Below are 23,515 nucleotides of genomic sequence, written 5' to 3'. Positions count from 1 at the left end.
TGTATAACTGACTCACTTTGCTGTACAGCAGAAACACAACGTTGTGAATCAACTATACTCCAATAAAAATTAAAAACAAAAAAAGAAGTAGGAAATGCAAAGGGACAAGTTTCTAAAGAGAAAGGGCAGGAATCAGTGCTGGAATCGGCACTGGAGAAAATTAAGACAGAAATATTGCAAAGCTACAGAATGTAACACTTTGTCATAAGTTTAATCTTTGAGATATGCAACTAAATTATATTATTCTTCCCAACCTTAACCTTACCTCATGGTTTAATATTAAAATTCTTTTTGGTAGTTTAGACAAAAGTCATATTCGATGGAAGAGATATTTATGTCATCAGTCCTCAGGGTCAAATACAGCCCACGCTGTCCCCCCAAGTCTAAGGTCGAGTCTATACACATTACTAGACAAACCATTTTCCTGTGAACTTGTAAAGCTCAATAGTGGAGCCACCATTGGGATTTCTAGGTACGCTGATTTCAGTCATCTTAATAATGGAGTTGATTGACTACAGAATCCCATCGGTTGCCAGGCCATCGGCTTTTATTACCACAAGGAAAAATGAGTCAATTGAAAAAGGTCAATTTAGTCAGGCCATGTAGATCCTGTTAACTACTTTTCTGGAATTAGACTCTTGTCATCAAATAAGAAAATACAGATGCACTGACTACAATAACAGAGGAGTTCTATTATAACTGTCCTCTTAAATTTAAATGGTAAAGATTCAGTACATGCCTAAGTCCTTGCCTACAGGTAACTTGCCTTTGGACTCAGAACTTCATTTCAGAGCTACTTTTTACTTTCAAAACTGATTCAAAGTGGATATGGAGATAGGGAAAAGTCTAATTTTGCCTTCCAAATCTAGTCTTGCAGTATGTCTATGAAGAAACAGAAAAACAATCCATGAATTTTTATCTATTTTTTTCTACCCATTAGGAAAGAGTAAGCCATATAATTTTACTTACTAGCTAAACAAGTTCTATCTGATCTCTGAGTATGTTTTGTCACTTGTAAAACAGAAATAAGATACCTGTAAATCAGGGCTGACCTACACGCTCTGCCTCCCTTAAAGGGCTGAGATAGGTAAAATGAATACTTTGAAGGCTGTTTTCAAATCAAACTTTTAAAATATCATTTGCTTAGATTACGTTTTAATTTGGTTTATAGCTATCCGTATTCCATTGTACATCATGCAAGAAAAAAATTGGTAGGATTCCATTTTTACTACCTAGTGAAAATAAGGTTAGACAAAATCATCTATGTAGAACTCCAGCCAAAAATATTTAACATGAATCTAGCGAAACAATTAGTCAAAAACAGATTTGGGGACTTGCCTGGACTTTTCAAAAATGTCAGTGTAATAAAAACCAAAAAAAAAAAAAGGCAAGAGAAGGGCACAATTTAGGTAAAAGGGAAACAAAAGACATAGTGATCAGATGCAATCTGTGACCCTTGATGGGGTCTTGGATAAAACAAAAAATAAAAATCAGAAAGAATATTTTGGGAATAACTGGGGCAATTTGCTCTGTATCTTAGATAATATTATTTTATCAACAATAAATTTATTGAGTGTGATAATAATATTATGGTTATGAAAGAAATGTCCTTGTTTTCAGGAGAAACACGCTGACATATTCTAGGAAAGAAATGTTATGCTGTGTGCTGCTTACTTTCAAGTGGTTTGGAAAAAAATTTTTTTTAACTAACTAGAGAGAAAGTAAATGTGGCAAAATGTTAATAGCTGAAGAATCAGGTGATGGGTATCAGGTTTTACTTTTCTATTCTTTCAATTTTTCTGTACATTTGAAATTTTCAAAAGACTATGGGGGGGAGTGAACACTGCATAAACAAAACAAAACAATGAAAAAATTGTATCAATTTTCCAATAATAAAATTATACTTTCATTAACCTAATTTTCTAAATGAAAATAAATTCACTATGTTATAATATTGAGGTATATTATTTAAGAGCAACATTAATCTTTCTTATACACAAAACAGATAAATTAAGTGGACTTAATTACATAGTAAAAGGTCTCACTGAAGAATTTCCTTTGAGTAACAAGTAGTACCATTTCTAAAAGCAGGATAGAAACAGATCAAATGTTACTATTGCAAAGATCATAGAAATTAACTAAATCCTTATACATTAGCAGACCAGTATCTACATGTTTTTTCAGGACATATAACTTTACATTTTTCCTCAAAAGATAACTTAAAGGCAAGTAGATAACATGTATCTTACAGTTAACAGATGTGATGGCTCATATTTTATCATATACTTCACTTCAACCACTCTGAAGGCAAGCAAAGTAAAAAAACTAAAACGATTAATTGCAGTCCATAGGCAGAAAACATGACATTCTACTCTAGAAATGCCATTTTAACTCTAGAGTAGGAATGCTATAAAAAGAGGGGGAAAAACCCTCTAATAAACACTAGACTTGGATGATAGATGAAAACAAATTTAAGATTGTGAGATAAAGAAAATAAGCCTGCCTTAGACTGAAAACTTCTCCTACAGATTTTTGGGTGAAAACTTTCTAACTAAAATTTTATAATCTCCTTTGTATCAAACCAGTATATTTATGTGTATGTGGTATTCTAAACAGAATGTGAGGCTTTCTTGTTCTGGCAGAAGGTTGAACAACTGCCCATTAACCACATAAGAAATCAGAAAGTATACTCAGGAATTTCTTTTTATGGGTTCATTTAAGTATTAACTAGAAAGAGCATCATTGTAACATGAGCTAACAATTTATGTTTTTATAGTCTCTTAATTAAATAAATTCCTAAAAAATTTAAATACCCTGTTAATGTGGAGTTACATTCTCTGCTTTAAAATCTATTTGCTAGTATAGATTTCCAATTACTATGTTTTCGTAGGAAATATATAGTATTTCCTTTACCAGATAAGCTCTATAAACAGAAAGAAAAATAAGAATATCTTTACGAACTAACCTAGTTTTAGCAGTCCTTCCCTTTTTGTAAATAACATGACAACAGTGTGAATTGTAATAGAAAAGAACAAACTTCATAAAATGTTATACCTTTACTTTCAAAATAGCATTTTATTTACCTTGTTAATGGACACTACCAAAGCTGGTTCCACTTTACCTTCGATTTCTTCTGGAGTGTAAAAACAATAGAGTTTACACCCTCTTAAAACACAATACAACCTTCTCCAACTAATCAGACCTTCTACCATTTGCTGAAAAAGAAAAATCAAGAAACTCTCAACTTTAAATCATTATTTATCATCTTAACTCTAAATTCAACAAAATACTTGAATTAGCAAAGTTAGTTTTTTGAAATGTTTTAATGTGATACGAGTTACCCATTAATTTACTATACAATAAGTCAATAGCCCAAAGTAAAAAAGTAAGTTCGTATCAGAGAAGAAAGGTTTGGAATTCTCAAAAGCATTAAGCAAAATAGAGGTAATAATTATCACATAACTTTTATATACATAAAATCATAAATCAATGCAGTTTTAGAGAAGCTAGTCTATTAAAAATTAGTGATTGGAATTCCACAGCAATTCACGTAATGACTCAGGAAAAGTATAAAAATAACTGAATATTCAAAATATTCCCTTACTGTTCTCAGAACACTGGAAAATGTTGACTTCCCTGTAAGAATGCAAATTTTCTTTCCTCTTAATGGAATCTTTTTTAAAAAGCTATTGATTCATTGAAGCCCATAATTAATTATTTACTGAATATAAATAACTATGGTTATAAATAAATTAGGAGTAGGTGGCACAGAGGCAGCTTTGGAAGCCCAGAGGCCTAAACTGTGCCAAAAGCTGTCTGCCAGAAAGGCCTTCATGTGAAAGGTGTTGAGCAGCCCTCATCAGTTTCCACAAGGAGTCCTCTGGTACTGATTATCCTGTTACTGCTATTAATGAAGCAGAGGAACCTGGAAGAGGTAGCCCCTTAGCCATCAAAACTGCATCAGACCCCTCCCCTTCCTTACCGTCTCACTCCCAGCTGCACCCTCCCCCCACATTTGATGTCTAACAAGGAGAAAACTGTCATTTAAGAGAAGACTTTATTAAAAAAAAAATACTTCACAATATCAGAATGCCAAACAACTGCCAGGATATTAAGATCAAAATTAGAGCTATAATTGTTGCAGGATATTTAAAGTTCTCTAACCTGCTGATTAAGAAATCCTGCAAACGCATCCTCAGCCATACAAGCTGGTTGGGCGACTAATCGGCAGCACATGTTACCATATAAGGGAAGCCAAAACGAAGACTCTTCTATTTAAATGAGAAAAAAATCAAGTTATAAATATATGTTTATTTAAGGTCATTATACATTTTGATTATTTTTACAATTTTTTTTGCTTTATATAAGAACATATGTAAAGGTTCATCCTGCTCAAATTACTGTATTCAATGACAAAATCAAATAAAAGAAAGCAGTCAGGACAGTAGGATATTAAACTGACAGTTTACAGCATGCTATCACCTGGAGTAGACATGGAACTTTTAGTCTCTTGATCTCTTGTTTGATCTTAAAGTAATTAATCAATGGAGGTAGTTCAGGGCACATAAGTAAACTCATGTAATTTAAAAAACATCCTAATAAAGTGATTTTTGTTTGTCAAATTCTACTTTTTGCTCTGATTTTCATTATAATAATTAGCAAAGTGATGCTCTGAATAAAACACTTCAGGGCACAACTTTATGATAAGAATTTAATAATAACTCTTTCGACCTTTCCCCTTGTCCCTTCCCTTACTGAACAACTCAGGTGTAAGCCATTATGTGGAGTCCACCACAATGGGTATCTGTGCCAGGAGTTGGGCAGGGGGCGGGCGGGAAGCAGTAGTGTGCCAGAGCTGGGTGCTGGGGGCAGTCAGGATAAGGAGGGTGAGTGGGAGAGCTGCCTGGCATGAGGAATCAGAGCCTGAAGGGGCTGAGGAGGACGGATCACATGGGGAATATAGAACCCAAAAGGGGTCTCTGCTCAGTGGCCAGCCTGGCGTGGGGAGGAGGGGCCCAGGTACAGTAAGGAGGGTATCTGTGTGCAGTGCTGCCCAAGTGAGGTGTCAGAGTCCAGGGAAATTAAGAAGAGTGTGGGGGGTGGTCCAGCCACGGGAGTCAGTTTGAGATTAGCGAGGGGACCATTCACACAGTTGGTGACCCAGAACAGTGTGTCAGAGCACGGGGAGATGGAAATGCAAGCAGAGGGACAGCCGGGTATGGGGTGTCAGAGCACAGGCAGGCTGAGGACGGTGTTCACATGGGCTGAGGAGGGCAGCCCTGCGTGGGCTGTATGAGCCTGAGCAAGGTAAGGAGTATCCACGTGGGGCAAGGCGCAGCCCAGAAGGAGAGTCAGAGCCCCAGCAAGGAGAGAAAAGCAGTTATGTGAGAAAGATGGAAAAATGGTTGCTTTTAAGGAGACTGACCAAAGAATAAAAAGCATTAAAGATAATAGAAGACAGGTTTCTCACTGTCAGAGAAAGGAATTACAAATGTGCAGAATGAACTCTTTGGTATTGGATTAGAACTAGACATACTGGTGTGAACTCATGGTTTTCAACATACGGACATTAAGAAATGCATGACATACAGAGTGAAGTGAGTCAGAAAGAGAAAAACAAATACCGTATGCTAACATACATATATGGAATCTAAAAAAAAAAAAAAAAGATGGTTCTAAAGAACGTAGGGGCAGGACAGGAATAAAGATGCAGACATAGCGAATGGACTTGAGGACGCAGGGAGGGGGAAGGGTAAGCTGGGATGAAGTGAGTGTGTGGCATCGACATATATACACTACCAAATGTAAACTAGATAGCTACTGGGAAGCAGACACATAGCACAGGGAGATCAGCTTGGTGCTTTGTGACCACCTAGAGGGGTGGGATAGGGAGGGTGGGAGGGAGACGCAAGAAGGAGGGGATATGGGGATATATGTATATGTATAGCTGATTCACTTTGTTATACAGCAGAAACTAACACACCATTGTAAAGCAATTATACTCCAATAAAGATGTTAAAAAAAAAAAAAAGAACAAATGCATGACAGGACTTCCCTGGTGGCGCAGTGGTTAAGAATCCGCCTGCCGATGCAGGGGACGTGGGTTCGAGCCCTGGTCCAGGAAGATCCCACATGCCGAGGAGCAACTAAGCCCGTGTGCCACAACTACTGAGCCTGAGCTCTGGAGCCTATGAGCCACAACTACTGAGCCTGCATGCCACAGCTACTGAAGCCCACGCACCTAGAGCCCATGCTCTGCAACAAGAGAAGCCACCACAATGAGAAGCCCGTGCACTGCAACGAAGACCCAATACAGCCAAAAATAAATAAATTAATTAATTAATTTTAAAAAAGAAATGCATGACAAAATATATATACATGTATGTCCACTGAGAGGGCTTAGGAAAAGTGACACCTAATAGTGACAGTCTAATAGCAATGAATATACCTATAGCTCAGATCATGTCTTCTAAATATTATTTCTATTAAAAAGAACCAGTCTTCCTTGGAGAAATGGATGACTCCAGGACTGGGGCAGGGAAAGTACATGATAAGCCTGAAATATCTTGTTATGCCTTAAGCAAGGAAGTACTCAGTGAATGAGGAGGACATGTAAAAAGACACAGAAGCCATCTTGAATGTGCTCCCATTGGCCAAAATGGAGACAATCTGAATCTTAAACAAGATATTAGCAGATTATAATGCACTGAATAAAACTGTAAAACATGAGTCCATGTTGATATAAATAAATCAATGAATAAGTTGAAAGTCTAATAAATATACTTAGATAGTTTCAAAGTATCCCCCTGCCACACACAAAACATGTATTAATTACAAAGAGGAAAACAAAAAGAGAAACTTAACAGTAGAGAAGCTTGACAGCCACCGCCCTAATCAAGTGAACATCATCAGTAATGGGGTGAATCAAAAGATGCCACCTGATGGAACGTAATGAGAACGCAGCATCACCTCTGTGGTATTTCTGCCAAAGATGCATATCCTGAGTCTCAGCCCAAGAAAACATCAGACGAACCCAAACTGAGGGAACTTCTACAAAATAACTATGATGTTTACAAATGTCAAGGTTATGAAAGCCAAGGAATGACTGGAGAACTGATCTAAATGGAAAGAAACTAAAGAAGCATGATGATTAAATGCAATGCGTGAATCTGCACTGGATCCTTTTGTCATAAGGGACATTATTGGAGTAACATTTGAATGGTGTCTGTATTAGTAGAAACAATAGTAATGTATTAATGCTGACTTGAATAGCTGTAGTGATGTAGCCAGATGTCTTTTAGTAGGAACAGGTATTAACATATTTGGGAGTAACGAAGCATCAGGTAAGCAACTTGTTCTCATATATTTTTTGGGGAAAAAAATCTTGATATTCAACTTTTAACTGTTCTGTAAGTCTGCAATTGTTTAAAAAAGTTCTTTCAAAAAACATTAAGATAGTCCTTTAATGTAGTGTGCAGGTAGGTATACAACCTTTATAACTGTATGGAAGGAAAGCACTGCATAATTTATTCTGTGTATCGGGGTGTAAATAAAAATGCAACGTACGGTCCTATGTTCACACTGGACCACACAAAAAATATCTGTAAAGTTTTCACTGCACCCATGTTGGTAAGTGCCTATTAAATGACTAACCATTGGCTGTTACTATCATTGACCAAAAGGTCTTAGTACGTCCAGAAAATAAAACATTTTTTGTAAAAATACAATTATTTAATATATAGAGGCAGTGTAGCCAAGGCTTGACACATCAGTTAAATGAAAAAGACCAGCGTAAATGAAGAGCGCAAAGTTAAAACAAAAACAGTTTTTTAACAATTTACCTGCTCAACATTCTACTAAAGAATAGCATACCACAAATTGTCTGGGACTATTCAACTCTTTGTTAAAGCTGCTGTCTTTTAGAAACAAAGGGTTTGATCTGAGAGAAATAAGTGTATAAATACAATACAGTCAATGATTTAAAAATGCAGACATAAATAAATAAATGAGAATCTCCTTTTCTAAAATAGGCAGGAAACGAAATAAAAATTCTATAAAAGCATGCATCTACGTAATACAATTGAAATCACCCTTGTGATTTATGAGTTTAAAGTTTGAAAGCGAATTTCTTTACATAGCGAACCCAGATTTATGAATGGCTTGTTTTTAAGTTAGGATCCACCTCCCTAAAGAAACAGAATCATAAATGATTAGTTTTTCAGACCAGTCACAATCAATAATGTATCTGGAACCTAAATACCACATGTAACAGTGTGCTTCTCTAGTAAAATAAGATCAGATTTCATGGCACACCAAGAAAAATAATTCCTTCCTCATTGCAGACCTTGAAAAGGGATACTGGATGTAAAATTCTTTGCTCTACAGATCACGTGCCACATACACTGCAATCACCTCTTACTTCCTACATAGGTTTCTCTACAGCTCATGACCACTGTGGAATAAAGCAGAGTCACAGCTTCTTCTCCCTACTTCTGACAAGAAATACAGCATCTAGGCTATTCACTTAACTTGCCCGAGTATCAATTTCTCATTCTTAAAATACTACCTATTAAGTACTACGGTTGCTGTGAAATCACATAAGATAATGTGTGCATGACATTTATCACTGTGTCTGGCATGTAACAGATGCTTCTCATAATTTCATATCCAGGGCACTCTCACTCCCCAAACCATATCCTTTCCATTTCTCAACGCTGTCTTTCTGCCCTTGTGCAACACATTTAATCAAAATACTTAATTCTTCTTTTCTAACCAAAGGTGGTATTAGGACAAGATGAAATGAAACAGGAAGTGAAAGAGCAGTTTGACTTTTCATTACTTAAAGATTTTATCTAATTCATCTGTAGTTTCAGATGGGGAGCAAAATGGAGTTTAAAAACGACAGCAACAACAAAAACAAAACACAGGCAAGAGAAAGAATCGATAACATCTCAGTTCTGTGTGAGTCAATCTTTACAATGTGGTTTCATTGTTTTATAAAAAGTATAAAAATTTCTTGATGACAAATATAAGCCTTAAGATATCATTTTGGCTTTTTCCTTCAACTAGTACAAGTAATAAAGTTGAGTTATAAATTTCAAAAATCTTGTATTTCCTCTTTATTTTATAGCATTTGGTAGACACTGACATAAATTTATTTAGGAAACCCTATTAAACATAGATTTATTAATGAATAAATCAGAGGGTGGCTTTTTTCTGTATAAAATTTTGTTTCTTTTTAATTACAAGCTTTCTTTTTTTTTTCCAAATATAATTGATTTACAAGATTTTAATTTACATACATTTCTAGAGATACACCTATCACATCAAAAGGGTTAGGCATATAGGTTAGTGTTCTTAAAATTTTTTTCTGTGGAATCTACAAGTTCCAGTGTCAACAGTTTTTGGGTGTTATTGCTGTAAGCACAGGTCTTTTCACAGTCTTTAACATGCTAGTCTTTATTGTGTTTCTCAAAGAAAGAAGTATACCACATAGTTCCCATGCTTATTTGCTCAGGAGCATTTTATTAAAGGAGAATCTAGTAATATCTTATAGAACACTGAAGACAAGTGACACTGCTAAAATCGATGATTTCTTTGTGAATTTTATTCCTTTCCACAACCTCTCAGGTGACTTGGTTGAAAGAATGGGACCTTTCATCATCAATTCCATTATTCACACATCGATAGTATTTTGAGTCTTTAGGTGCTTTATCAGTAATCATGCCTAACCGGAATGCATAGCAGAAAGAGCACAGCCTTTCCTGGATTACTTAAAGTCTGGCTCGACCACTGGCTAGCTACATAATCTGGCATGTTACATTCTCTAAGCTGTATTTTACTCATTTGTAAAATATAAATGATAACAAAATGAGGAACTTGTGAAAGCACAGAGCTAGCCAGTGCTAGAACTAGAATACGAATCTAAAGGCTGATGGCTCCACAGTCTCCACTATTAATCACTTCACTGTGATGCTCCCTTATAACTACGTCTCACAGAGACTAAGAATAAAAACTGCTTTAACAGTGTTCATTTATTTATTTATATTTTATTGTGGTAAGAACATGTAATAGGAGATCTACTCTCTTAACAGATTTTTAGTGTACAATACAGTATAGTTAACAAATGTTATAATGTTGTACAGCAGATCTCTAGCACTTATTCATCTTGTATAACTGAAGCTTTAGATCTGTTTATTAGCAGCTCCTCCTTTCTCCTTCTCCTAGCCCCTAGGAACTGCCATTCGACTCTCTGCTTCTAATAGTTTGTCTACTTTAGATACCTCATATAAGTGGAATCAGGTAGTATTTGTCCTTCTGTGACTGGCTGTTTCAGTTAGCATAATGTCCTCAAGGATCATTCATGTTGTCACATATTGCAGAATTTCATTTTTCAAGGCTGAATAATATTTCAATGAACAATGTCTGGCACATAATAGGCACTCAACATATGGTGATAATATTGGTAATTCTAGAGAACTAACACAAATGGAATTAAACTTAATTTGCCAAGTTTTCCAATAAAACTGACAATGCTAATACTATTGCAAACTTCAAGTTTTGGGTGATAGAAGGCTTGATTAGATTGTTCAGGCCAATCTTCCCACCGAAAACTACTAAAAATGCTGAACCAAATATATTTAAAAACTTTTCCCCAGAGCAACAAAGAGGTAACAAAACTATAATAAACTACCAGTACAAATCTGATAAATGAGAACCAGTGAGTTAAATGAGCACAGAAGCTGTGTTTGTCCTGAGAGCATTTGCCAATCCCAGCAAATCTCAATTTATGACTTAATGATCCTGCAAGACGAGGGAAGCAGAACAGAAATCACAGTCTAGGACCTGAACAATGTAGGCAGATTAATGGGAGGATTCTCCTCATATTAAACTGATATCCCAAAGGAATCACCAACAGGGTAGTGGTGAACCATAAGCAAACCAACCTAACTGCCCAGGATTCCCATTGCCTGGAGGTAGGGATGAAGGGATGCAGAGAAACTCAGACATGGTCTTTGGATAAAGTAAGCCCAGAATGATAGTCTCCCCAGGTGCCTGCGAGAAGCAAACAGAGACACCGAGCATTAATTTATTCCTCTATGTAGATTTTCAATTACAATGACAAGCACATGAAGATAACTAGACATGCAAGGAATTGAGACATCATGAGTGAGAACCAGTTAAAAAAAAAAAAAAAAAGAAACTGATCAAGAAAGACTTTATATATCTGAATCATTAGCCATAGACTATAAAACAGCTATGCCTACTCTTTTAATAAAAACCTAAAAGATAATATTAACAATATATGCATAGAATAAAAAGTGAAAAGTAGCATAGCAGATTTGAAAAAGTCAAACAGAACTTCTAGAAATAAGAAGTACAATAAGTGAAATGAAGAACTTGGTATACAGATTTATCAGCAGATCAGACAGAGCTGCAAAGAGAATAAAGGAAATAGAAGATAGTGCATTAAAAATCCAGAAAAGCAGCAAAGACAGACAAAAAGATGAGGAATACATCATAAAGGGTACTAAACATAGAGGATACAGTCAGAAAGACTAACATAGGTTTACTAGGAATGTTACAGGGAGAAAGGCAAGAGAATGGATCAGAGGCTGCCTGAATAGATAAGTAAGATTTTGTCCAGAAATAACGAAAGACACCCATCAATTTAAAGAAGTTCAAGGATTTCCAAAAGCAGCATAAATAAAATTAAATTCTACACCTATAGCATGGTGAAACTTCAGAAAACCAAAGACAGAGAGAAAATGAAAAGTTACCTTCACAGAAGCAACACACTGACAAATGATTTTCGACAGCCAGTACAAGATGCCAGAAGGTACTGGAATTATATCTTTAATATTCACAAAGTAAAATATTAAAGTGCCGAACTTCTACAGCATGTAAAAAATATCTTTCAAGAATGAAGCTAAACAAAGTCATCTTCAGACATACACAAAGAACTAAGAAGTATGATATTAGCAGAACATACTAAAATAAATTCTAAGGATTACACTTCAAGCAGCAGGAAAATAATCCCAGATGTAAGGTATAAGACACAAGCAGTACATGGAAACATGCAGGCAAATCTAAATAAATATTAAGTGTATAAAACATCTTGTGAAATTTAAAAACCAAACAGAATTATAATATATAACAACAGCACATAGGTCAAAGAAATGGAGTTTATTCTAAAGTCCTTGCAGGATCTGAGAAAAAGGTAAAATTATCTTTTAATTTTAGACTTAAGTATGATTAATAAAATTTCTAGAGGTAATGTCTGAAAGATGAGAAAAAGAATTATAACTTTAATTAGAACAAGGAAAAACTGAAATGATAAAACTATCAATCCTTAAAGACACAAGAAAGAGAAAACCACCATGGAATAAGTAAGACAAACAGAAAACAGAATATGATGGTAGATTTAAACTCAAACACTTAATATCATATAATATGGGTTATAAACTATTTGATATTGAATGTAAAATACTGGTTTGATTTATATTGGTTTTTAATATACAACCATCATAGACCAGAGATACCTCTCACTAGTCAATGTTTTTGTCAGTGTTTACACATATACTGACATAACATATACTGACGTAACAAGTGATCCACAGAATCACTCATGCCTACCTTCTGTTGGTAGCAAGCAGAGGATATATGGGAAGGTAGGGCTAAATTAATCTTAAACCTTTTTCTCTAGATGATAATTTGTAGTTATAGTTTATTAAAAAGAAATATATAGCAAGGTGAAGAAGGGAGGTAAGTGATTAGAAGATTTGTAAAACAGCAGGAGCACTCTCCACGCTCCAAGATTATTTTTACCTATGATGAAAAATATAGAGTAGTGTTGGTAAAGTGGTTTGGAAATATGATTTGGGTTACTTATTCTTTTTCATTTTTTGAAGTATAATATATAAAATTATATACTACCTTCCTTATACCTTTTGTTGTAAAGATAGATGGCTCTGTACATTTTTTAAGTTTCACACTAAAAAATTACATTCAAAATAGAGGAAAGTTCATAAAATATAAATGTATGGTTTAACAAATAATTATGAGATGAATATGTGCAAAACCATCTCTGTGTCAAGAAATAAAACATTGGCAACACTACCTCTCCTCAGTTACCTAGGTGTAAATATGACCCAAGTTGTATGGTATTCACTTCCTTGTGTTCTTTATGGTTTTACCACTTAATGTGTGCTTCCCTAAAAAATATAATTTAGCTCTTACTGGTTTGAACTTGATGTAGATGGAATCATATTATGTCTCCTTAGTGACTTTTTGCTCATCATCAAAATTTTTTTACGTATGTTAAAATTTTTTTGTCAAGTTTTGGAGAAAAACATAAATTTTCCTGTGTAAACACTGACAAAAATATTGGCTAGTGAGAGATATCTCTGGTCTATGTTGGTTGTATGTTAAAAACTAAGATAAATCAAACCCCAATAAATCAAATGCTTTAAGCTTTAAACTTATACAGTAATGTATGGCAATTATTTCTCAATAAAACTGAAAAAAATACCCAAAACCAAGAGGCATTCTCCCAGGGAACAACATTCCCTCCGGTATGCCATTGTTTATTAAAGAAGTGCGTGCATGCATTGCATTCTTGCTACATGTATACATATTTTTTGTGATAGAGATTTTATTACATATTTAGTAAGAGACAAAGAAGGTTAATGAAACATATCACCTGGCCCAATTAATAAAAAGTCTCATCAGACTTTACATGGTAATTCTATTTTTAATTTTTTGAAGAATGACCACACTGTTTTCCATAGTGGTTGTACCATTTTACATTTCCATCAGCAGTGCACAATGGTTCCAGTTTGTCCACATCCTGGCCAACACTCGTTACTTTCTGTTTCTTTGTATTTATTTATTTTTAATAATGGCCATCCTAATGGGTGTGAAGTGGTTTCTCATTGTGGTTTTGATTTGTGTTTTCCTAAGGATTAATGATCTTGAGTACCTCTTCATGCTTTTATTGACTTCCTCAATTTCAAATTTAAAAATAAGATACATCTTTGACAACTAGAAGAGTGGTAAAGTCACCAATTTCAAGTCAAAGACAAGGATTCAGAATATGCAAAACCTTTCTGTTCTCTCCAAGCAAGCCTCACAAACAAATCTCTAGCAAACAGTAGAAAGAGAAAAATAAACTTTCTGCTTTTGGGGAAAAGGGACAGACATATTTTCAAGAATCCACAGAGTCACTCGTGCCTACATTATTTAAGCCAATAACCACTTCAGGGGAACATATTAAAATTAGAAATTATTACTGTCACCACACACATATTGACATAACATGTATAGTAAGTAAAATATAGACTGTACTTACCATCCCCATTAATAGACAGATTATGGGTCTTGAAGCTATTCTCAGCACTTTCCAAGCTCAGTGTAGTATGAGCTAGCAAACTGTACTTTGCACCACTAATAGTGAGAAAAAAGACATGTTTTAAGTATTTTAGTATATTTTCCACTACATAAAATATTTAGATGTTCAACAACAACAAAATAAACAACCCGATTAAAAAACGGGCAAAGGTCTTAAACAGACATTTCTCCAAAGAAAATATACAAATGGCCAATAAAAACATGAAGAGGTACTCAAGATCATTAATACTTAGGAAAACACTAATCAAAACCACAACGAGAAACCACTTCACACCCATTAGGATGGCCATTATTAAAATAAATAAATAAAAAGAAACAAAGCAACGAGTGTTGGCCAGGATGTGGACAAACTGGAACCATTGTGCACTGCTGATGGAAACGTAAAATGGTACAACCACTATGGAAAACAGTGTGGTCATTCTTCAAAAAATTAAAAATAGAATTACCATGTAAAGTCTGATGAGAATTTTTATTAATTGGGCCAGCTGATATGTTTCATTAACCTTCTTTGTCTCTTACTAAATATGTAATAAAATCTCTATCACAAAAAATATATATACATGTAGCAAGAATGCAATGCATGCACGCATTTCTTTAATAAACAATGGCATACCGGAGGGAATGTTGTTCCCTGGGAGAATGCCTCTTGGTTTTGGGTATTTTTTTCAGTTTTATTGAGAAATAATTGCCATACATTACTGTATAAGTTTAAGGCTTAAAGCATGTGATTTATTGGTTTGATTTATCTTAGTTTTTAATATACAACCAACATAGACCAGAGATATCTCTCACCAGCCAATGTTTTTTGTCAGTGTTTACACAGGAAAATTTATGTTTCTTTCTCCAAAACTCAACAAAAAAATTTTAACAAAACAATGCATGAGTAGAATTTTAAGTTACATTCTGAATATGATTGGTATAATTCAGACTCCTATGTAGATTACTGGGGAAGTCCACTAAGTATCAACAAATCTCCACTGTTGCTAGAGCTAAGAGGCACTAGCCTCATTCTCAGTGTGGGCCATTCTCTGCTATTTTCACTTATCCTGAACAAATTTCTATAGTGCCTTCCATAATTAGCTCTTATTTTTCCCTACTGTTACATAAAAAGTGCCCCCCCAAAGTGGAGGAAGTATTTTAAAAAACTGTGGAGAAAGAATAGGAGCAATTGAGAACAGCAATTAGAATGGAAGAGTAAATATTACTACACACAAAACTGCCTATTAACAATCATATGAGTTGTTTGGTGATCAGGGCACAATGTGTTAAACATGATCTCAACATGATAATTTGTCACTGATACATAGGTTTTATGCAACTACATTACAATTTTTCCTACTTAAAATAATGGTAAATAGACTCCCTATCAGCATTTTAGTGCAAAATATGTTATTTTCAGGAACAGATTATTGACAGTAAGTGGATAAGTGATGCTAGGTGTATCTGACAAACAACAAGATGGCTGTGTGGCTGGAGTACAGTGAGGGAGAGTAAGACAAGATGTCTAAAAGGTAAGAAGGGGCAGACACTCTACACTGCAGTAGGGCATGCCCTGTAGAGCACGATAAGGACCCTGGATTTTATTCTGAGTGAGATGGGAAGCAAGTGGTAGATCTGGAGCAGAGGCATATGCTATGATATGACTTGTATTTTTAAATGATCCCTCTGGCTGCCATGTTGAGAACAGACCACAGAGGCCAAGAGTGAAAATGGTAATGCCAACTAGAAAGCTACTGCACCTCACCAGTCCAGAGCTGATGCAGGCCCGGAACAGGGTGGTAGTTGATGGGGTGGTGAGAAGTGGTAAGATTCCTGATATAGTCTTAAAGTGGACCCAATGTGGTCATGGGAGGTAAAAGAAAGGACAGAGTCAAGGACAACTCCAAGGCTTTTGGCCTGAGCAACTAGAAAAAGTGAATTGTCATTAACTGCAAGGAGGCTGACTGAGAGAACGGATATGGGAAGTAAGAATTTAGTTTTGAACAGATTAAGTTTGAGAATGGGCTGTAGGGTAGGCAGGTGGATATATGAATCTGCAGTTAGGAGAGGAAAAACTATTCAAGAAATTAAATTTGGGAGTTACCAGTATATAGATGAAATTTAATGAAAGTTAGTTAAATAAAATGTGTGAACTGAATATTGGGACACAAGTACTCCATCATTTCAGATTAAGTTGAAGAGCAATGAACAAAGGAGACAGGCAAGGGACAGTCACTGAGGCAGAAGAGAAACCCCGAAAGTGGTATCCTGGAAGCCAAGTTCAAAAAGTGTTTCAGGAGAGTGATCAGTTGTGTTGAATAATGCTGAAAGGTCCAGGAGGAGGAATAATGATAAATGACCATGGTATTTGACAACATGTAGATCACTGCTGACCTTGGCAAGAGCAGTTTCTGAACGATGGATGAAACTTGACTGAAATGGTTCAAGAGAGAATGGGAGGACAAAAAGTGGAGATAGAGAATATAAAAAACTTTTCTGTAAAGGATAGCTGTGAAATGGGGCAGAAGAAATGTGAGGTATTTCAGCATGTTTGTATGTTTCTGGAAATGATGCAGGAGAAGAAAAACTGAAGATGTAGTAGGAGGGGGGGACGTGCAGGAGCTTACTTCTGCGTACTTGAGAAGATGGGATCTAGTGTACAGGTAGGTGGCCTCAGATGGAGCAAAGGCAGTTACAAGGAAGGAAAGCAGCAAATAAAGATACAGATGCAGGTAGGCTGATAGATTTGGTTGATGGAGGATATGCAAGTTCTCTTCTGATTACTTCAGCAGAATCAGTGATACAGGAAATGAAGTCATCAGCTTTGAATAATGAGTGGAGAGGAGTGGGTGTTGGAGATTTCATAAGAGAGAGTGACACAATGTGAAATACTCTGACGAGAGGTAAAGTGGAGGGCTACAGACACTTAGTAGGATTGCGCATACTGGAACTCACTTAAGGTTAGTGATCCCTCTAAAGTGAGACCAGTCAGTATGACTGTTTTCTCCAGGTTCCTCATCTACTCCTCGTGAGTGCAGGTGTAGAAGAGCTAAAGGCAGGATTTTACCAAGGTTGAAGTTTTTCCAAGGTAAGTATGACAAAAGGAGAGAAATGCTAGGAAAGAACAAAACGGTAAATCATGGAACTTCAGCTAAGTTGGAGTCAGAGTACTGAAAGGAGAAAGCTGGAAAGGTGGGAGGTGGTAGATAGTGTGGGACACTACTACAGAGACCAGACAAGATCTAGGGTACAATTGTGGGGTGGATGGCTAAAACAGGTACGAGAACAAGATCAATGGAGGCAAGGAGGTCATCAAACTTAGAGGTCAAGGTATTAGATGGACAGTCTATATGTATTTTAAATCCAACAAGAAAAATACCTGAAATAGTGAGAGGCAGAGACTGGGAGAGAAAGAGAATGAAGATACTTTGTGTTTTATATTTAGCAGTGATGTAATTTATTCTCGCTGACCACTAAAAACATTAGAGTATGCGTCACTTCAGGAATAGCATCATTTCCATACACAGTGCAGTATGAAATACTGCTTTTAGTGCACACAGGAAGTAGCTATGTTATAGGCTGTGCATTTGCACTGAGTGCGCTGGAGAGGTGACAACCTGTGTGGCAGAAGAAGCTAAAATTATGTGATGACCCAAGTATATGTTTAATTTTTTTCTCAGGCCTTAAAAAGTAATTGTAACTAAGACATCTTTTCCTCAACTACTTTACGGTAAACATGTAATACATTTGCCTCTATTTCCAATGAATTACACATCTTAAAATAACAATACAAAAAAAAATTATTGATAACCTCCCCTAAGAATAAGCTACGAGAGAGACAGTTGATAGATAGTGGTCATTAAAATGATCGTGTGTGGGGGCTTCCCTGGTAGCGTAGTGGTTGAGAGTCTGCCTGCCGATGCAGGGGACACGGGTTTGAGCCCTGGTCTGGGAAGATCCCACATGCCGCGGAGCAACTAAGCCCGTGAGCCACAACTACTGAGCCTGCGCGTCTGGAGCCTGTGCTTCGCAACAAGAGAGGCCGCGATAGTGAGAGGCCAGCGCACCGCGATGAAGAGTGGCCCCCGCTTGCCGCAGCTAGAGAAGGCCCTCGCACAGAAACGAAGACCCAACACAGCCAAGAATAAGTAAATTAAAAAAAAAAAAAAAAAAAATGATCATGTGAAGACTCTGTAATAACTCAAGAAGAAAATGTGTGTGTGTATATATATGCATGTATATGAATGTGTAGTGCAATTATGAATATCTATCCCCCAAAGCTAGGAATTTTAAAACCTGGAGGAAAAATATCAGTTCAAAATTATAAAAAGTATTTGATTTAGGGTGAACTATGAATACATTTTTTTCTCTCCTAGATTCTATTACTCAAGTTTATATTACTTTCGTAATGAAATAATAAATGCCGTAGGATTTGTGAAGTGGTAGTAGGATGAAAACCTCCCCCAAAAATCAGAGACATGCAAAGCTTTGTAATACTACATCTACCTATGTGCAGTTTAAGGCACTTTAACAAGCAATATCTTTAACAGTTCACAATAACTACTTAAGGTAGGCAGGGCAGATATTTCGGTCCATATTTTCAAATGATGAAACTGAAGTTCAGAGAATGTAATTGACTTGCCTGTAACTAGCAAGTGGTACACTGGAAACAGAATCCCACTATACTTCACTTACTACCTTCATACTTCCTTAAGAATTTTGAGTGCAGGAAACATGACTCACTAACGTTTAAATCCAAAGTACCACGTGACATAACTGCTGAATTATCATTTCTAAGATGATTAAATGAATGAATAAACAAAATTATACCCAATAGGTGAGTAATTCCTTAGTTATTTTTGAACACTGCATTACCTTTCACACTACCAAACCATTAACACCACTGTTCCTCAAAACATAAATAATCCACTTATTCTGCACAAAGATATTTGTTTTGTAACTTCAATCTAATTTAAAATGTAGTATAGTGGCTTATTTTTTTTAATACACATTTTTGTCCAGTAAATAATCACTCTCAATTTTACTAGTTTTCACAATTGTTTAAAATTACAATTTATACAATGAAGAATAATGTACTAAATCGTTCTCAAGGAGCATAAAATAGTTAATTCAGCTATTAGAAACACTGGGAAAATCTAGCTACAGGAATTTCAGTAAGCTAAATTCCACAAATAAAATGAGTAAATGAATCACACCAGGGAGCATGCTAAAAATTACCAAAAATGTTCACTGTCTTCTTTCAGATCAAACAATACTTTATGATGATATTTCAAGTTACTTCATTTTTAAACCATGACTAATTACAATGCCAATGCTTCCAAAATCAACAATGATCTCAGTTTTAAAACATTCTTGTCAGGATAACGTTTTCTTACTAAAACATTACTCTCATTCTTCTTAGCCAACCCTAATATTGAGTTCCCAAAAGTTTAATCAGCTACATTTTTTTTAAAACAAATAGGCCAATTGTTGTAACATTTGATGGAGCGGGGGTTCCAAAAATGTTATGAAAAAATAAATGACTACCTTAAACGGTAGTCTGAAAAAAATGCACTCTTTTGTCAGGAAGAACAGCTATATTTGGGCACATGCTATATTATTAGAGAAGATATAGTTTGCCCATTTTGGTTAAAAATTAAAAGCTATATTAGGAATCTTCTCATTGAACTAGATCACTATTAAAGAAATAAAAATTGATCCTCTTATGCATTCTGATTACCAATGCTATTCTCAAACTCCTATCAGGGTGCTGAAGTGGTCACTTAAGGAAGTTATCAGGTAAGAGTAGTCCTGGGCTATGAGTTTAACCTAGTATACTTGGCATTCACACCAGAAGCTCAAAAGAATGCTGGTATTAGAAGAATATAATTTAGTGAAATGTTATAAAAGGTTTTACCCTATCTTTTGATCAGCTTTAATGGTATAAATAAGCAAATGGCATGCAAGTTTCATGGGAAATGTTGATAAGGAAAATTGGTGTTTGGATTCAGGAATAAACCAAATAGAATGAAAAATCTGAATAGGAGAATGAACACTTCAAGACAAATATGTCAGTCCCTATTACAAAGAGCTTAATAGCAATAATGTTATTCTCAAAAACACCTCTAGGCTTTGAAGAGGAGTATAGGTTAAACACAAGTTCCAACATCACTTAGAGTATCTTCTATGAAATGATAAACATTGGTTTTTCAGTTTTAAAATATCTGTCTACATTTTATAATCCTATGAAGGTTTCTAAACTGAAGTGCTTCAGCATGAATTTGAAAAAGAATTTCCGAAAAAGCACTGGTCTCAGAACAGTAAAAATAGTAACAATAATAGTAACAACTACATTTATTAAATGCTTACTACATACCAAGTTCATGAATTACCTTTTTGAATCTCATAATAATCCAATGGAGTTAGATATTATTACATTATTATTATTCCCATTTTACAGAGGGAAAAATAAAAACCCAGAGTAAATTAATCTGTCTTGGGTCACACAAATAATAAATGACAGGATAAAAAAATCAAGTATTCCCTGCCAAACAATGAAATTTTAAACTGTTTGAGAAGCCCACTCATTGTTTTTATATGCTTGAAAGGTATATAAAACCCTAAAATGTCTCTAAGGAGCCTTCTAAAAATAGATGATTATGTCTAAGCATCCTTACCTTTCATGAGAAAACTGAGGCCCAGGAAATAACGTAACTTGTTCAGGACACTACTGGTCCTGTTTGTTTTTTTTTTTAACATCTTTATTGGAGTATAATTGCTTTACAATGGTGTGTTAGTTTCTGCTTTATAACAAAGTGAATCAGCTATACATATACATATATCCCCATATCTCCTCCCTCTTGCCTCTCCCTCCCACCTTCCCTATCCCACCCCTCTAGGTGGTCACAAAGCACCGAGCTGATCTCCCTGTGCTATGCAGCTGCTTCCCACTAGCTAGCTATTTTACATTGGTAGTGTTTATATGTCCATGCCACTCTCTCACTTCATCCCAGCTTACCCTTCCCCCTCCCCATGTCCTCAAGTCCATTCTCTACGTCTGCGTCTTTATTCCTGTCCTGCCCCTAGGTTCTTCAGAACCTTTTTTTTTAGACTCCATATATATGTGTTAGCATACGGTATTTGTTTTTCTCTTTCTGACTTACTTCACTCTGTATGACAGACTCTAGGTGCATCCACCTCACTACAAATAACTCAATTTCGTTCCTTTTTATGGCTGAGTGATATTCCATTGTATCTATGTGTCACATCTTGTTTATCCATTCACCTGTCGATGGACACTTAGGTTGCTTCCATGTCCTGGCTATTGTAAACAGAGCTGCAATGAACATTGTGGTATATGACTCTTTTTGAATTATGGTTTTCTCAGGGTATATGCCCAGTAGTGGGATTGCTGGGTCGTATGGTAGTTCTATCTTTAGTTTTTTAAGGAACCTCCATACTGTTCTCCATAGTGGCTGTATCAATTTACATTCCCACCAACAGTGCAAGAGGGTTCCCTTTTCTCCACACCCTCTCCAGCATTTACTGTTTGTAGATATTTTGATGATCAGTGTGAAGTGATACCTCATTGTAGTTTTGACTTGTATTTCTCTAATGATTAGTGATGTTGAGCATCCTTTCATGTGTTTGTTGGCAATCTGTGTATCTTCTTTGGAGAAATGTCTATTTAGGTCTTCTGCCCATTTTTGGATTGGGTTGTTTGTTTCTTTTGATATTGAGCTGCATGAGCTGCTTGTAAATTCTGGAGATTAATCCTTTGTCAGTTGCTTCATTTGCAAATATTTTCTCCCATTCTGAGGGTTATCTTTTTGTCTTGTTTATGTTTTCCTTTGCTGTGCAAAAGCTTTTAAGTTTCATTAGGTCCCATTTGTTTATTTTTGTTTTTGTTTCCATTTCTCTAGGAGGTGGGTCAAAAAGGATCTTGCTGTGATTTATGTCATAGAGTGTTCTGCCTATGTTGGTCCTGTTTTTTTTTTTAAGTAAAGAATTTTGCTGCTTAAAAACGTTTTAAAGCTACTAAACTTGGTGATTATCTCTTTCAGTTCTAAAATCTATGCTTCAAACTAGAAATACAATTGTCCATTCAATCATCAAAAAGACAGAGTTCCATTACCTTATAGTTGAATTAAAGCATTTTCCAGCAAATACTTGATATCATCTTAATCTAGAAAAGTTTTAAGATGGTCTTAATTCTAACGGAAGAAAATTAAAGGGTCTCCCTTCCTCCTTTTTAACGACATTTATATTAGCAAAGATTTACATCTTCTATGCCTTCTTTCTTTCAGTGGATGGGACCCATTCAACAATCATGAAATCAATTTAATGATTCATAAATGGAATTAAAAGAAACTGAAAATAACTAGAATAAAAAAAGTCAAGTGACTATACTATAAATAGCAAGGGCTAAGTATTGCTTCACGAAATCTGTCTGCTTATGTTACTGTGCATTCAGTAATAATTTAAATGTATTTCTTACTGTGGGTCTCAATCAAAATAAACTGAAAGCCACAATGCTAGAGTCCCAAGTCACTTTCACATGTAATATATCTGATATGAAGAGTTATTTAGTTACATTTTTTTTTTTTTGGCACACGGTTCCTTTTTTTTTTTAATTTTACTTATTTATGGCTGTGTTGGGTCTTCATTTCTGTGCGAGGGCTTTCTCTAGTTGTGGCAAGCGGGGGCCACTCTTCATCGCGGTGCGCGGGCCTCTCTTGTTGCGGAGCACAGGCTCCAGACGCGCAGGCTCAGTATTTGTGGCTCAGGGGCCCAGTTGCTCCGCGGCATGTGGAATCTTCCCAGACCAGGGCTCGAACCCGTGTCCCCTGCATTGGCAGGCAGATTCTCAACCACTGTGCCACCAGGGAAGCCCTAGTTACATTTTGATGATTGATATTTCCAGGATCTACACCTAAAATATTTTGCTTTTTGTAATTACAGTAAAATTACTTACATGCTGAAGAGCCAACCCTACCAAGACATGAAAAGAAATTCTAGGAATGCAGCCTGTACAACAGTTTTCCCAAGAAACATAAAGATAAAAATACTTGTAAAGAAACAAACACAGTGTTTAAAGAAAGTATCTGAAAGAAACCAGGGCTCCTTG

At 35.7% G+C, this 23,515-nt stretch overlaps 1 protein-coding gene across 4 annotated transcripts in view; it reads right to left on the bottom strand.

Annotated features, from left to right (window-relative positions):
- RTKN2 (rhotekin 2) overlaps positions 1-23,515 on the bottom strand; it is an 81,981-nt gene that overhangs the window by 18,534 nt on the left and 39,932 nt on the right. For all 4 annotated transcript variants that reach the window (XR_011074462.1, XM_068547472.1, XM_068547474.1 and 1 more), the window contains 3 exons: positions 14,351-14,445; positions 4,165-4,271; positions 3,084-3,215 (listed from right to left, as the gene is read on the bottom strand). Coding sequence is in view for 3 of the 4 variants with exons in the window: in XM_068547472.1 (XP_068403573.1) it covers positions 3,084-3,215; positions 4,165-4,271; positions 14,351-14,445 (334 nt within the window). In the remaining variant the exon portion in view is untranslated. The remainder of the gene's footprint in view (positions 1-3,083; positions 3,216-4,164; positions 4,272-14,350; positions 14,446-23,515) is intronic.

Source organism: Eschrichtius robustus, chromosome 7 (assembly GCF_028021215.1).
Source record: "Eschrichtius robustus isolate mEscRob2 chromosome 7, mEscRob2.pri, whole genome shotgun sequence".
Classification (NCBI taxonomy): domain Eukaryota; kingdom Metazoa; phylum Chordata; class Mammalia; order Artiodactyla; family Eschrichtiidae; genus Eschrichtius; species Eschrichtius robustus.
Note: the sequence above shows the minus strand (reverse complement) of the source record. Positions and strands in the feature narration are given on the sequence as shown.